At 37.5% G+C, this 13,330-nt stretch overlaps 3 protein-coding genes across 4 annotated transcripts; 2 read left to right on the forward strand and 1 right to left on the reverse strand.

Annotated features, from left to right (window-relative positions):
* The first annotated feature begins 726 nt into the window (after positions 1-726).
* LOC147295696 (hydroxyproline-rich glycoprotein family protein) lies at positions 727-6,242 on the forward strand. Of its 2 annotated transcripts, none has more exons than XM_086233475.1 (8): positions 727-1,970; positions 2,780-2,905; positions 3,169-3,266; positions 3,366-3,483; positions 3,909-4,031; positions 4,186-4,298; positions 4,414-4,568; positions 5,160-6,242. In XM_086233475.1, exons 1-8 carry the CDS (start codon positions 1,355-1,357, stop codon positions 5,887-5,889), a joined length of 2,079 nt encoding a protein of 692 aa, XP_086089601.1. In that variant the 5' UTR covers positions 727-1,354; the 3' UTR covers positions 5,890-6,242. The 2 variants fall into 2 exon arrangements, with proteins under 2 accessions (XP_086089601.1, XP_086089602.1); XM_086233476.1 differs by having other exon boundaries at positions 3,912-4,031.
* Positions 6,243-6,651: 409 nt separating this feature from the next.
* LOC147295697 (2-oxoglutarate (2OG) and Fe(II)-dependent oxygenase superfamily protein) lies at positions 6,652-9,448 on the forward strand. Its single transcript, XM_086230389.1, has 7 exons — positions 6,652-6,923; positions 7,021-7,096; positions 7,439-7,511; positions 7,624-7,719; positions 7,944-7,994; positions 8,339-8,701; positions 9,120-9,448. The coding sequence occupies exons 1-7, from the start codon at positions 6,692-6,694 to the stop codon at positions 9,441-9,443; spliced, it is 1,215 nt and encodes a 404-aa protein (XP_086086515.1). The 5' UTR covers positions 6,652-6,691; the 3' UTR covers positions 9,444-9,448.
* Positions 9,382-12,926, reverse strand: LOC147295698 (purple acid phosphatase 8-like). The gene is made up of 7 exons (XM_086230390.1): positions 12,334-12,926; positions 10,857-11,013; positions 10,654-10,761; positions 10,436-10,563; positions 10,081-10,209; positions 9,915-9,982; positions 9,382-9,835 (listed from the first exon to the last, which is right to left on the reverse strand). Exons 1-7 carry the CDS (start codon positions 12,541-12,543, stop codon positions 9,601-9,603), a joined length of 1,035 nt encoding a protein of 344 aa, XP_086086516.1. The 5' UTR covers positions 12,544-12,926; the 3' UTR covers positions 9,382-9,600.
* Positions 12,927-13,330: the final 404 nt, after the last annotated feature.

The following is a 13,330-nucleotide window of genomic DNA, read 5'->3' on the forward strand; positions in this document are numbered from 1 at the left end:
CGCAACACCAGCCCAGTCGTTCCGTAAATGGACTAACAGATGGTCAGGGGATAACATAATTTTTAAATTTTTCATTTATCATTACTATTGACCTTCATCTTTTCTAATTTTTTAAGGTAGGATTTTGAGTCTAAAATTTATCTACAAAAAAATAGCTAATAGCTGATTGTAACATAATGATAGTCAATTTTCAATTTTGCTTGATATATATCAAGAAATTTAGTCTTGCTTTTGGAGTACGATTAGAGAGATGTAATTAATATAAACTTCACATGGATACAAAGTCTATATATATGGCACATCCGTTGCAAACCCAAAGACCATGGTAGCCGCACTACTTGAACCAAGAAGTAGTGAGTACTATTAGAAATTAGAAGATTGTGGATGATGACAAACTGTAACCGACTAACCATGTTAAACGATGCCATCTTCATGGTGGCAGGTTGAAGTTGTTTAGGTAACTAATACAAAGCCAGGTTGCAGATGATTAGATTAGGCGATTAGGAAATGAGTTTTAGTGAAAATTAGCCACTCAGCCTCGGTTAGTTAGACGCTTGAAACTTAATCCCAAAGGGAAAGGGCCATACAGACTCCACAAAAATGAAAACTAGTTCGAAAAAACCCTAACAAAATGACCCAGATACCCCTATATTCAGGAATATGCTCTCTTGGTCCCTTCCACACCGAGCTCTCTCAAGTTAGAGAGAGAGAGAGAGAGAGAGAGAGAGAGTGAGAAGGTTTCCCAGCCACCATTTAAGACCAACCTATAGATACCAAATGCGTGCTCAATAAGCCATTCTTCACCTTCACCCTCACTACACACGCGCACAAACTGCATTTTCCCAAACCCTAGATCTTACACTTTGGAAGCCCACCCCAATCTCTACGCCACTGAGACTCAGCCCCACTCTCATACATTCACCAATGAATACACAGGCAGACACACCATTTTGATCTTACATTCATTTCCCACAAACCCCATTTCCAGATCTGACTAATTCATCCCCACAATTCCCACTGACCCAGCTTGGATTTTCACCTCTCAGCTCACCCAATTCGCTTCAATTCAGAATTTTTATTGGATCAGTGTGAAATTTGAACAAAATAAGAGAAACCCGTTTCAGGTTTTGCATTGTTTTTCAAAAATTCGTAGTTTTTATTACTGTAAACGTGGTAAAATCGAAGAAATTTGTGTTATTTAAGCTGATTCCTGCTAGATTTGGCGTATAATTTGGTGGGATCTGCTTGAATTGTCTGGGAATTAAAATATAGCCGTGGGTTGATTGATTGGATCTAGGAGATACTGAGGCATGCTTTATATGTGATAGCAGTGAATTTTGAGCAGTGGGTTCTAATGACAATGCCTTCGGGAAATGTGGTTTTATCGGACAAAATGCAGTATGCTAGTGGTGGTGGTGGTGGTGGTGGTGGTGGTGGGGCCGTTGGAGGCGGCGAGATCCACCAGCACCACCACCGTCAGTGGTTTCCGGACGAGCGCGATGGGTTCATCTCCTGGCTGCGCGGTGAATTTGCTGCAGCGAATGCGATTATAGATTCCCTTTGCCACCACTTGCGTGCGGTAGGGGAACCGGCCGAGTACGACGTCGTTATCGGGTGTATTCAGCAGAGGAGGTGCAATTGGAACCCTGTGCTTCATATGCAGCAGTACTTTTCGGTGGCCGAGGTGATATATGCACTGCAACACGTTGCGTGGAGGAGACAGCAGAGGTACTATGATCCTGTAAAAATGGGGAACAAGGAGTTTAAGAGATCTGGTGTGGGGTATAATAAGCAGGGCCACCAGAGGGCTGAGGCTGTCAAGGAAGGGCATAATTATAGTGTAGAGTCTCATACTTATGACTCGAATTCTTTGGGTGTTGTGGCTTCGGAGAAAGTCGACCAAGTTAAGCTTGCTGCCGAGCTTGGGAAGTTGGATGATAAGGGTTCAGCGCCTGCTGAAGAGAAGAAAGGTAACTTTTGGGTCTTGGATTGGTGATTTGGTGCTCACATAAATGTTTAGTAAATGCTGGTTTGATGTTAAATCAAATCAGAACATCAGGGCTCAACGAAAATTCTAATCTTAAATAATTATTAGGCAATGAAATTAATTAGGAAACTAAATTCTTTTGAAGAAGCATATCTTGATCAAGTTAGGAAGTTTCTTTAGTTGGTATTTGCGGAAAAGTTAAAAATTTCGTTTAGTAATTTCAAAATGCATAACTTGTGAACTGATAAGGAAGGTTTTTCGCCACCTTAGAATGGCTCTTTTAAGACTAAAAAAGTTACCAGAATAATCCACCCGTCTCAATGAATTCTGCCTTCACAGGGGGCAAATGTGCTGTCTTACAAGTTGTAAAAAAAAAAGTAGCCCATCTCATGACATCTCAATTTGCCCTTGGGCTTTTCTGGAGATCAAAATTATGTTTGTTACTTTTTCAGAAAGTGAAGCGTATTCTTCAAAATGCTAAGAGATGATTCAAATTGCAAATGAGTTTATTACTCTTTTCTTACACAATGATAAAATGCTACTAATTGAAATAATAGATGAATCCTTTCCAATTCATTGATTTATAAAATCCAAAACCGAGGAGAACAACCTTCTATAAACAACAGTTTTTCTTACTCTCCTGTTGAAGCTTCTTAATACATAATCATATGTATATTTGTATGCATGTGTTTTGTATCAATTCAAATAATTCTCAGTTGTAGAAAGTAAGAAAAATGGCTTATTTCAAAGTAATGCATTATTTTAAATACTTATTTATGGTTGCTGTGACAGATTCTCTTACAAAATCTCATGAAGATAGCAGCTTAAGGAGTTTAGGAAATTCCCAAGGGACCATATCTGGCAATTCAGAATCTGAAGATGTGGTGGTAGATGATGGATGCACCTCAAGTTCTAAGGGTTATACACTTTGTCCTTTTTGTTCTTGCTTTTTTTGGCTTCTTCTTGGGTTGGGGGGATGGGGAGTTCTTCAGATGTGGGATAATGAGTGTTTTAGGAGGGGTTTTATACAAGGATGGGGGGTGGCTTTACTGGGTGGAATATCTGAAATCAATATATGTTCATCAACTGTCTATAATTGGTTTTCAAAATGAAGTTTTATTTTATTCTACGTTTGTAACTATTGTATTTAAACATGGGATTCTGTGATTTCTTTTTTCCAGAGAATGAATCACATTCTATCCAAATTCAGAATGAGAAGCAGAACCTTTCCATGGTTCCAAAAACTTTTGTTGGCAACGAGATATTTGATGGAAAGACGGTAGCTACTCCATTTGATACAATCTTTTTCAATTTGAAGTTCATTCGGAATCAGTAGGTTTTTTTTTGAGGGGGAAGTTTATGGTTTTCTTTTGTTTAGGTTAATGTGGTTGATGGACTGCAATTGTATGAAGAGTTGCTCGGTGACACTGAAGTCTCAAAACTTGTTTCTTTGGTAAATGATTTTAGGGCTGCAGGAAAAAGAGGACAATTTCAAGGCAAGTGTATGAATCTTTTTATTTTATTTTATATAAACAAAATGGTGTTTTGTATTTGATGCCAGTACTCAACATAAATTTGTGATGTGGGTTTCATGGAACTTATTAAGAGTCCAACACTATTTGAGCTGCTCTGGTCAACATCAACATCATCATCATCCTTACCTTGTTCTAATTATACAAGATCAACAACATGAATTCTATTCTTCCATTCTTTTTTTCTGGGACATGTTATTTGCTCTCCAACATAAGCTTCTTGCACTCCTCATGTGTGAGTCCATGAAGGAGTGTGAGAATCTTAATTTGGAGTGGCAAATAATACTCTTGGAAGAGTAATTCTTACTTTGGAAGCCTTCAATGCATGTGAGACAAGGTTTTCCTTGGAAATAATTATCAATAATATTTAAGCTCTTTTTGGTGAGAAGCAGGTCAGACATACGTGGTCTCAAAGAGGCCCATGAAGGGACATGGAAGAGAAATGATTCAATTGGGCATCCCTATTGCGGATGCTCCGCCCGAAGATGAAATTTCTGCAGGAACCTCCAAAGGCATGTTGCAAATTATAATGATCTTTGGATAGAAATTTGGACCTTTTATTTTATCTTTAATTTTTTTTTGACAGTGTAAGGAAAGTTAGGAAACTGTTACTCACATTTTATTTAAATTCCGTATGTTGAATTTTCTTTTAAATGAAATCTGTAGATCGGAGGATAGAAGCTATCCCTTCCTTGCTTCAGGATGTTATTGATCGCTTAGCTGGGATGCAATTTATGACTGTGAAGCCAGACTCTTGTATCATTGATTTCTTTAATGAGGTTGTTAATAGTGAACTATTTTTCCAGGATTAAATTATATTTAAGAGAAGTTTTCCAGGATTATATGAATGCTCAGTTTGCTAAGAAATTGCAATTTTGTGATGATTATTTGTAGGGTGATCATTCACAGCCTCACATGTGGCCACCTTGGTTTGGAAGGCCTGTATGCATCCTGTTCCTGACAGAATGTGACATGACTTTTGGGAGAGTATTAGGTCAGGACCATCCTGGGGATTATAGAGGCTCCCTCAAGCTTTCTCTTACACCTGGGTACCCTTTCTGACCGCTCTCATTTGATTATATTTATTGTTTTCAGTAACTCTTTTATTCTTTGTTGGTTGCTATTTCTGATTCCTGGTAACTGTTATCATCTTTCTAGAATAAAGTATTATAGCCCCAATACTGTTCTGGTTTAAAAGTATTGTAATCGTGTTAAGGTTACTTTATGGAAGAAAAAGTTACACTTGATGACCTTGTAACCCTTGTAGCTTTTCCAGAAGTCAGGGGTTCACATCCATTATAAATTATTTCATTAGTCATATTAACTAGAACACATTTTTCCTTGCTTTTGCGTGCTGCAAGATTAAGACCTCCATAATTCCAGATCACGACGTAGTTAAACCTGAAATCTTGCTGGGATTTCTCCTTATCTTATGTATGAGTGTGGTGGGTTTGCCTCCATTAAATTTGGAGGAAACATGTGCACTGGAAAATTACATGCCTGTAGACAGCTGACGTTATTGGTGCATGCAGATTTCTTGTAGACACATAACATTATCTACTCGTGCACGCTGCTTTTATTTGAGATTCAGTTTTAGTTTAGTTTTGTGTTACATAATGTGTTCCTCCATGATGCTGCAGATCCCTCCTTCTGATGCAAGGGAAATCTGCAGACTTTGCAAAACATGCTATTCCTTCCCTCCGCAAGCACCGCATACTTGTTACTTTTACCAAGTCTCAACCAAGGAAGTCTACACCAAGTGATGGTCAACGTCTTCCTTCACCTGCTCCATCCCAGTCATCCTACTGGGGTCCGCCACCCAGTAGATCTCCAAATCACATCCGCCATCCTGGTCCCAAGCACTATGCAGCAGTTCCTACAACTGGCGTATTGCCTGCCCCACCAAGTCGTCCCCAACTTCCACCTCCAAACGGCATCCAGCCTATATTTGTTGCGGCCCCAGTAGGACCAGCCATGCCTTTTCCTGCTCCAGTTCCCATCCCACCTGGGTCGGCTGGATGGGCAGCAGCTCCTAGGCATCCTCCACCTCGCATCCCTTTTCCTGGCACTGGAGTTTTCCTTCCTCCCCCAGGTTCCGGTAATGCATCTGCTCCTCAACAGCTGCCTAGCGCTGTAACTGAAATGAGTCCTAGTATTGAGACTGCTACCCCAACCGATAAAGAAAGTGGGACTGGAAAATCCAACCATAGTACAAGTGCTTCTCCAAAAGGAAAATCGGATGGGAAATCTCCAAAGCAAGACTGCAATGGAAGTGTGGATGGAACTGGTAGTGGAAGAGCAGCAGTGAAGGAAGAACAACAACCAAACTCTGACAACATGACAGTGAGCAATCAGGCTGGAGCGGTTTAGGAGAAGAGTGAGAAAGAGAGTATTCTTAAGAAGAAACGGGGTAGGCTGCAAAGTGCAATGAGTTGGAAGCAAGTGTAAAGAGCGGCAAGATTCAAGACCTAAAATTATACTAGCAAGAGGAACAGGCGGAAGAACTTTTTGGTTCTCTGAGAAATCATCCCTTGTCCTCTCTTCTTTTTCTTTTTTGTTGTCTTATTATATCAACTCTTACACTAGGTGGTGCAAAGCACATTCTTAATCATCCTTGGCTCTTCTTTCTTGTTCGAAAATTTTGATGGGTTCATCCGTATCTGATTGGATTGCTTGAGATATGCAATCATGTCATGCAAATTTGCAGAGCAACAAATTTGTTTCCTGAGATTATACCATTTTATTCTGAATGCAATCCGCAAAGATGAATAGAGAAGGCTCTAAGTTAAACAAATTGGCTTCCGATGGTAAACCACTAGAATGATGGTACATAAGAAATTAAACTTTTTTAAAGTTTACTACATAATGTAATTTTATAATTTAAACAATTTATTGTGTATGTTTCTCTTGGAACATTAATCTTACAAAAAATTAACCGAATTGTAAGAATGATGAATTTTGGTTGAAGATAAAGTTGAGATAAAAGTTATTAGGCGGTACGTAGTTGGACAAAAATAAAATTAGAATAATGTTCGTATTTTGGTGGTAAAAATGGAAATTAGCATAGCATCTGGTGTTCCCTTTTAAAGTCTCAAGATCAACTCACACCACCTTGGCTAGTTGGCTACGTCTTCCAGACTTCACAACTTCCTTTCCTTCCGATCCCGCAGAAATGGCATTAAACCCAGAAGAACAAAAACAAGAACAAGAAGATGAAAAAGAAGAAGCTACTCGGCGCCTCATCCTCCCCAAGTTCCTTTCTGTTGAAGAATGCAAGGAACTGGAATTCATCCACAAGAGCAATTGTACGGTTGGGTACAGACCCAATGTGTTGTCAACCACTCTTTCACATCTCATTGCCACCAAATCTGCCCACCTCATCATGCCCTTCGTCCCCATCAGAGGTACCCACTACCCACTAACCCACCCGCCCTCTTTTTCATTTTCTTTCCAATTCTTTATGGTTTCTGAATAATGGGTATGTCACTCACTGACTCATAGAGAGGTTGAAGGAGAAGATAGAGGATGTCTTTAAGTGCCAGTATGAACTCGTTGTTGAATTCACCGGTTCGATGAGGTACTTACCTGTAACCTTTATCAACTTCATTATATGTTTCTCTGTTCGAATTCTTGTTGTTACTGTTTGTTCTTAATTAGGTGAAAAAGTAGATTGTGGGGATTCTTTTTGTTGTTGCTGTTGTTGCTGTTCAAATTCTTGTTGTACACCAAGAATTAGAAAAACTGTAAAGCTTTTGACCGAGTTGAGACCTCCACTTTTCAAAATCAAGGACCTGTTTTCATCCCATGTATCACTTTTTCCTTGGTTAACACTACATCTTAAAAATTAGAGTCTCTATGGATGCTTTCTTTTTTATCTTTCCAATCCCTTTATCTCATAATGCTATTCGTCATTCATCAGCTGGAATAGAGGATCGAGCATTGGATGGCATAGTGATGACAACCAGACCTATCTCAAACAGCGTCACTTTTCGGTGTGTATGCAACTTGTTCAAGACATTCCTATTACATGGGTGTACATGGGTGTGTATACAAATTATATGGCTGATGGTTTTCATAACTCTTTCATAATTCTGTTTGTAAAAGGCGGTCTGTTATTTAAACAATCACGGGAATGATTTCAAAGGTGGACTTTTTCACTTCCAGGATGGGTATCCAGAAACTATTGTTCCATCAGTTGGGGTAAGTGAAGCTATTAAAAGGAGGTTTTACAGTTTCTTCATATAGTGCATGCATTGGAGATTTGGAATTGAAAACTTGAGATTCCTTAAAGGTGCACGGTTAACTAATGTCTCAAAGGAATATATAGTGCTAAAACAACAATTTGATAGAGGTGTGTTGATTGCCTTATTGTTCACTCCTTTCAACATTCGGTGAAAATTCATCAAAATATTGTATTTTACCAGGATGTTGTGATATACACTGCTGACACCCGCAACATTCATTCTGTTGATGAGGTACATTCAACTCTCTCTCTCTCTCTCTCTCTCTCCCCCCCCCCCCCCCCCCCTTCTCTGTTTCTTGTGGTTGTAGCCAATGAATTCTCCCATTATAAAGTGAACCATTTGAAATTCTTATTTTGATCGTACCTTGTTTTGTATATTTTACTGGTACAATTAAATCTCAACGTCTTCCATAATATTTGGTGAAAAAATTGGGGATGTTAGCCATTCTCTTTTGTCTTCCTTTTGGGTACATAGATGCAGACTTGCAGTCTGATATCACTGTAACTAATTTTCTAAAAAAGCCACCAGGTTCCATCTTTTGCATTGTTTTCTGATGCTGAAATATCATTTGACAGATTACTGAAGGGGAAAGACTCATGCTGGCATTATGGTTCAGTCGTGATTCTGACAAAAATGAGGATGTTCAACTTTTAAAGCTTTCCAAACATCCATTACTTTATAATGATCCTGAGTTATGCCTACCTTTGCCAGCATCCAGTGATATGTACTGGTTTTCAGCTAACCAAGCTGCTTCTGATAATCAGTTGGGTTTTGATATATGCTGGGCAAGACTGCATGTTCTTGGATACGATCTAGTTTACTCTCAAGACAAGAGCAGCTGTTCGGATACCTCCAAGTTACTGATGGAACCACTGCGATTAGCAAGGGGAGATGACTTGTTTGACCATGAATTCAGTAACATCTTGCATGCACTTCAGGTATTTTAACCCATGCTCACTAACATTCTAGTTGATGTTAAGGAGAAGATGATGGAAATGATTTGAAATATTGCAAGTGAGCTGTTCACACCTTCTCGGATTTCATGTGACCAGACAGAAACTTAAATAAGTCATTCAGTAAAACATTTTGAAACTACAACAATAGGGAATGCTTTAAATAAACTAAGAATGTTGAATCCTCTAGCAATGTGAGATGGTAGACGTTGTTCTAAGTAATATAGCTTGAGATTCCTCTATGGCTACATCTGCATTTACTACCATTTCAAAGGAGAAAAAAAATTAAGAAAAGATGCATGTCCACTGCTGGTTGCATACCGTGCAGTACTTCCTAAAGTTATTATTGGTTTAAAATTACAAATGTCTGTTAATAACCTGCTTTGCTCATTATGTGCAACAGGTAGTGCAATTCTACTGTTGGAAAGCTTCTGATTTGAAATCTACCGAAGTAGAAACTGGCAAGGTGGTAACCTTATCACAATCACAGCGGGAGCAATTTCTTCGCCTCAAATCTTTGGCTTTGAAGGATCTTCATCAAGTAGAGTCTGTATTTAGCTCAGCGACATTCGCTGGGAGTGCACAGCATCACTTCAATTGGGCCCAATTTGCAATTGCAGTCACTATGTGGGAAGATTATACAAGCAAGTTACATAAACAAATGGTAAGGAGCCTTCCATCCTGGAGAAAACATCTCATTATTACTGTATCAGTCGATGAAGACTAATTTGTACATGAAAAATTAGAAATTCTGGTTCCAAGTTATTCAGTAATATTTTGGTCTAAAATAGATGATTTTGACAATGCCTTGTACATGAGTAAAAACAACTTTTCCCTCGTATCTTTTTACAATATGTTTTATTTTCCATTAACTGTCAGTGGTTTCAAGCATATGTGAAAGTTCTATGGGTGGCTGAGTCAAGGTCTTTGGAGAGGCTCCAATTGTGCAAAACATTGCCAAAGACATCATAGAATGCTATATCAGCAGTGGTCTCAGTCATTTGCACTGACATAAAACCTTGGCCGTCGTAATACAACTTCAATTCTTCTGGATTCCACGGCTTTACATCACCTCTCCATGCCTTGGAGCCACCTCCACTTGTAAAGAACTCAATTTCACTGCATTCACAACCAACCCAAATCAAGTTTTGGCTTACAGAAATAACATGTTCACAAAGTATTTTGAGTACAAATGTACCTGTCAGCATCACTGATGTGCTCCAAGCAATGGTCATGTCCGTTAACATAAAAGTCGATACTGTTCGCCTGAGGAAAAGAAAAGTGGAAACCAACACTGTAATTAGTTAGTATAGTAACACCTAATTAGTATGCAAAATTGAAACCATTAGTAACATTTACGTTACCTTAAGGATTGGGAGAAGTTGAGTTTCAAGCTCCTGGGTGTTCCCATGATGTCCTGCACTTTTAATTGTATGGTGACCGACCACAACTTTCCATTTTGCTGTGGACTCTTTTAGTGCTGAATCCACATCCTATATATTGGGAATTGGTATGCCCCAATGTTAAAAAAAAAAAAAAATGAAGCTGTTAATTCCCTCTTTTGATTTGCGGAGAGAGAAATCAAACTTGGGTACAAAGTGGGCACTTTCACGACTTTTCCAACTAAGACACCCAACAATCACAATTGTTAATTCCCTTTAAGCAGCAGTCCATATTAAAATGTTAAGACTAAGAATACTTAATATTGAGTTTTACTACCTTCAAGAGATTTGAAAGGTAATCCTGGCGAGGAAGGACACCTCTCCAATCATAGGTATGCTCCTTTGGATTTGTAAAGTAACCATCTACAAATGGGGTTGTGTCCACAAAGAAAAATTCTACGATTTCTGCATGCCAACAAAAAAAAATGTTATCTATGATTTTTGTTTCATTAATGAGTTAATGTGACATCATATTAATATATAGTGCTACCTTACCTGCAGATAGAATGAAGGATCTTAAGCAAAGCCATCTACTATCAATTTGTGTGAGGGCGGGACTCAGTTGTGCTAAAACATTACCCCGATAGTCATGGTTGCCCAACACTGCAACAAATTAGTCATGTAGTTAAACATTACAATTATTTTCAATTGAACATTAATTAATTAGGTGATTTGAGAAAAATATGTAGTTTAATTACCATTGTACCATTGCTTCTGTAAGCTTGGGGCAGTGTAGATATTGGAAAATGATTCATTAAATGCTGGATCGTCGACGCCTGTCAAGCCATCATCATAGAAGTTATCACCAGTGGAGATGACAAAGTCTATGTCTGATTTCTCTCCAATTACACCCATCTACAGTTCGCAATTGTAAGTTCAAAATTAAGTCATAGTACTTAAGCACTAATCAATAAAAGTTGATCATAAAAGTTCAAAAGAAAGCCAAGTATACCATCTGTATATATCTAATTAGTCAAAACAACTAGTCTTGGTTTTTAGGTAAGTCAAAACAACTAGTCTTATTTCTTCTAAAAAGCGTAGGTAACAGATAAGGATCGTAGTGATTAATGTTGGGGACGGTTTTGTACGCCAATTGCCAAACCAAATAGTACCGTAGTACAGATAAAGACCCATTTGGAATATTCATGGAATATATGATTTTTGGCCTGAGAATAATAGAATATGCATGGAAATATACCCTCCCAATTATTAAAGAACCCAATTTATATGTTAATTACTATGGAAATGAATTCTTGATTCAATTCTGACGTCCAATATAATGAATGAGTGAGTTAAAGCTCTGGTAGGCTTAAATATGTAAATTAATATTTATAGCAACCATCACAATCCTAGCCATAACATCGAAGAAAAAAGGTCACATAACTTAAATATTAATTAGTTGCTCCAAGTCGAAGTATAGGTAGGTATAGCTAGGGACGTGATATATACCACAGCACTAATTATTATTTAAAGAGAAATTAATTTAATGGTTCTTGAGATTAGAAAGCCAAGTCGAATTCCCACAAGCTTTGTCTCACATTGATATGTACCGGCCCAAGCCAACTAGATAACGTGGTGATTACTGATTTATGAGGGCGTGTAGCGTGTTGTCATTTACAAACAAACAAAAACAAAAACATCGCAAACCATTCATAAATGGAAGAAGAATAGATGCGTGAGCTAGATTAATGTAACCTCCAAAATGAAAGAACTTGCGTACGTGTACGTACGCCAATGTGTGCTAGACTTTTCATTTATTTTTATTCTTTTTTCCAATCAACAATATATATCTATATTTATATGGGTACCAGTCATACATAAGAAAAGAAAACAAATCAGACATAAATGGATTTGTGACGTGGATTTTATCAAAGATATTGGTGAAGGTTTTTCATTAAGAAAAGTGAGCAGTAATGCAATAGATCGATGGTAACCAAATTAAAGATTATTCCAATTAATCCATGAATTGAAATGTTATCGATCAGCAGGTATGAATGTAAGTATGATATCGATCGATGGATGATCATGCATGTCAGATGTACACGTACATGATGATATGATCGATCAACAAACATGCAAACGTATAGACACAGATAAAATTGATGGAGCTAATGATTTAATTAGATGACGACGATGATGATGATGATGATGATATGAGAGTGAGAGAGTAGAAACCTGGAGAGCAACTTGAGATTGGTTGTAGAGTCCCCGTCTTCCCCAATCTCCAACAACCAGAAAGCTAAGAGACCCATCTTTCGGTGGCTGTTTAAAGCGTTGAAGCTCTGCTACACAATTACCAACCAAACAAAGCGATAGGCAAGCCATGAAGACGTGAAAGGAGAAGAACATGGTTTTACAGTTGGAATTAGACAAAGAAGAAGCCATATATGAGTTTTTGAGAAAGTAGTTTAGCAGAAAATGAGACAAGTATCGACTTTGATGAACAGCGCTGTTAGTGGTGAAAGGATATATAGCTCCCAATAATATTACCACAATTATAAGTAAACCCTCATTTATTCTTGTAAAAATAAAATCTCATCATCAGATCTTCTGGGATCTAATTTGCATGAACCTCATTAATTTGAGTACGTGGCCCTTGCCTTTTCTTTTCAAAGCTCGTAATTTTAAAAAATTTGAGAAAATTTACAAATCTCTTTTTGGAAGAAAATAAAGAGAGGTATAAAATTTACACCTTTCTTATCAAAAAGAACAAAGCTAGGTTTGAAAAGTTTGATTGTACTTAATTTCTGAAAACAGGAAAAAAAGTGACGAACATAAATAATAATAATAATAATAATAATAAAATATAAAAAGTTAGAAGGATATATGAACAGCTTAATTCCTGGTGTCTTTATAGTTTATACACCACTAAACATGAAACCTTCCTTTTCCTGTTTCCATGGTACATGATAACAAAAAGTAAATTATGGTAAACCCTTCCCTTCAACTGCGCATAAATTCTTTCACTTTCCAATTATCGAAGTTAATGTTTAGAATTAAATAGCTTGGAATTTGGAAAATAAAAAGAGAGAAATTTAGGGCCTCTTTGGTATTCTATTCAAAAAATTTTTTTTTTTTTTCAAAATAAAAAAAAATATGTTTTAGTCAAAAAAACATGTTTGGTAGACCATTTTAAAAAACATGCCTCTTTTTAAAAACGATAAAATATCTT

Source organism: Dryas octopetala, chromosome 2 (genome assembly GCF_963921425.1).
Source record: "Dryas octopetala chromosome 2, drDryOcto1.1, whole genome shotgun sequence".
NCBI lineage: Eukaryota > Viridiplantae > Streptophyta > Magnoliopsida > Rosales > Rosaceae > Dryas > Dryas octopetala.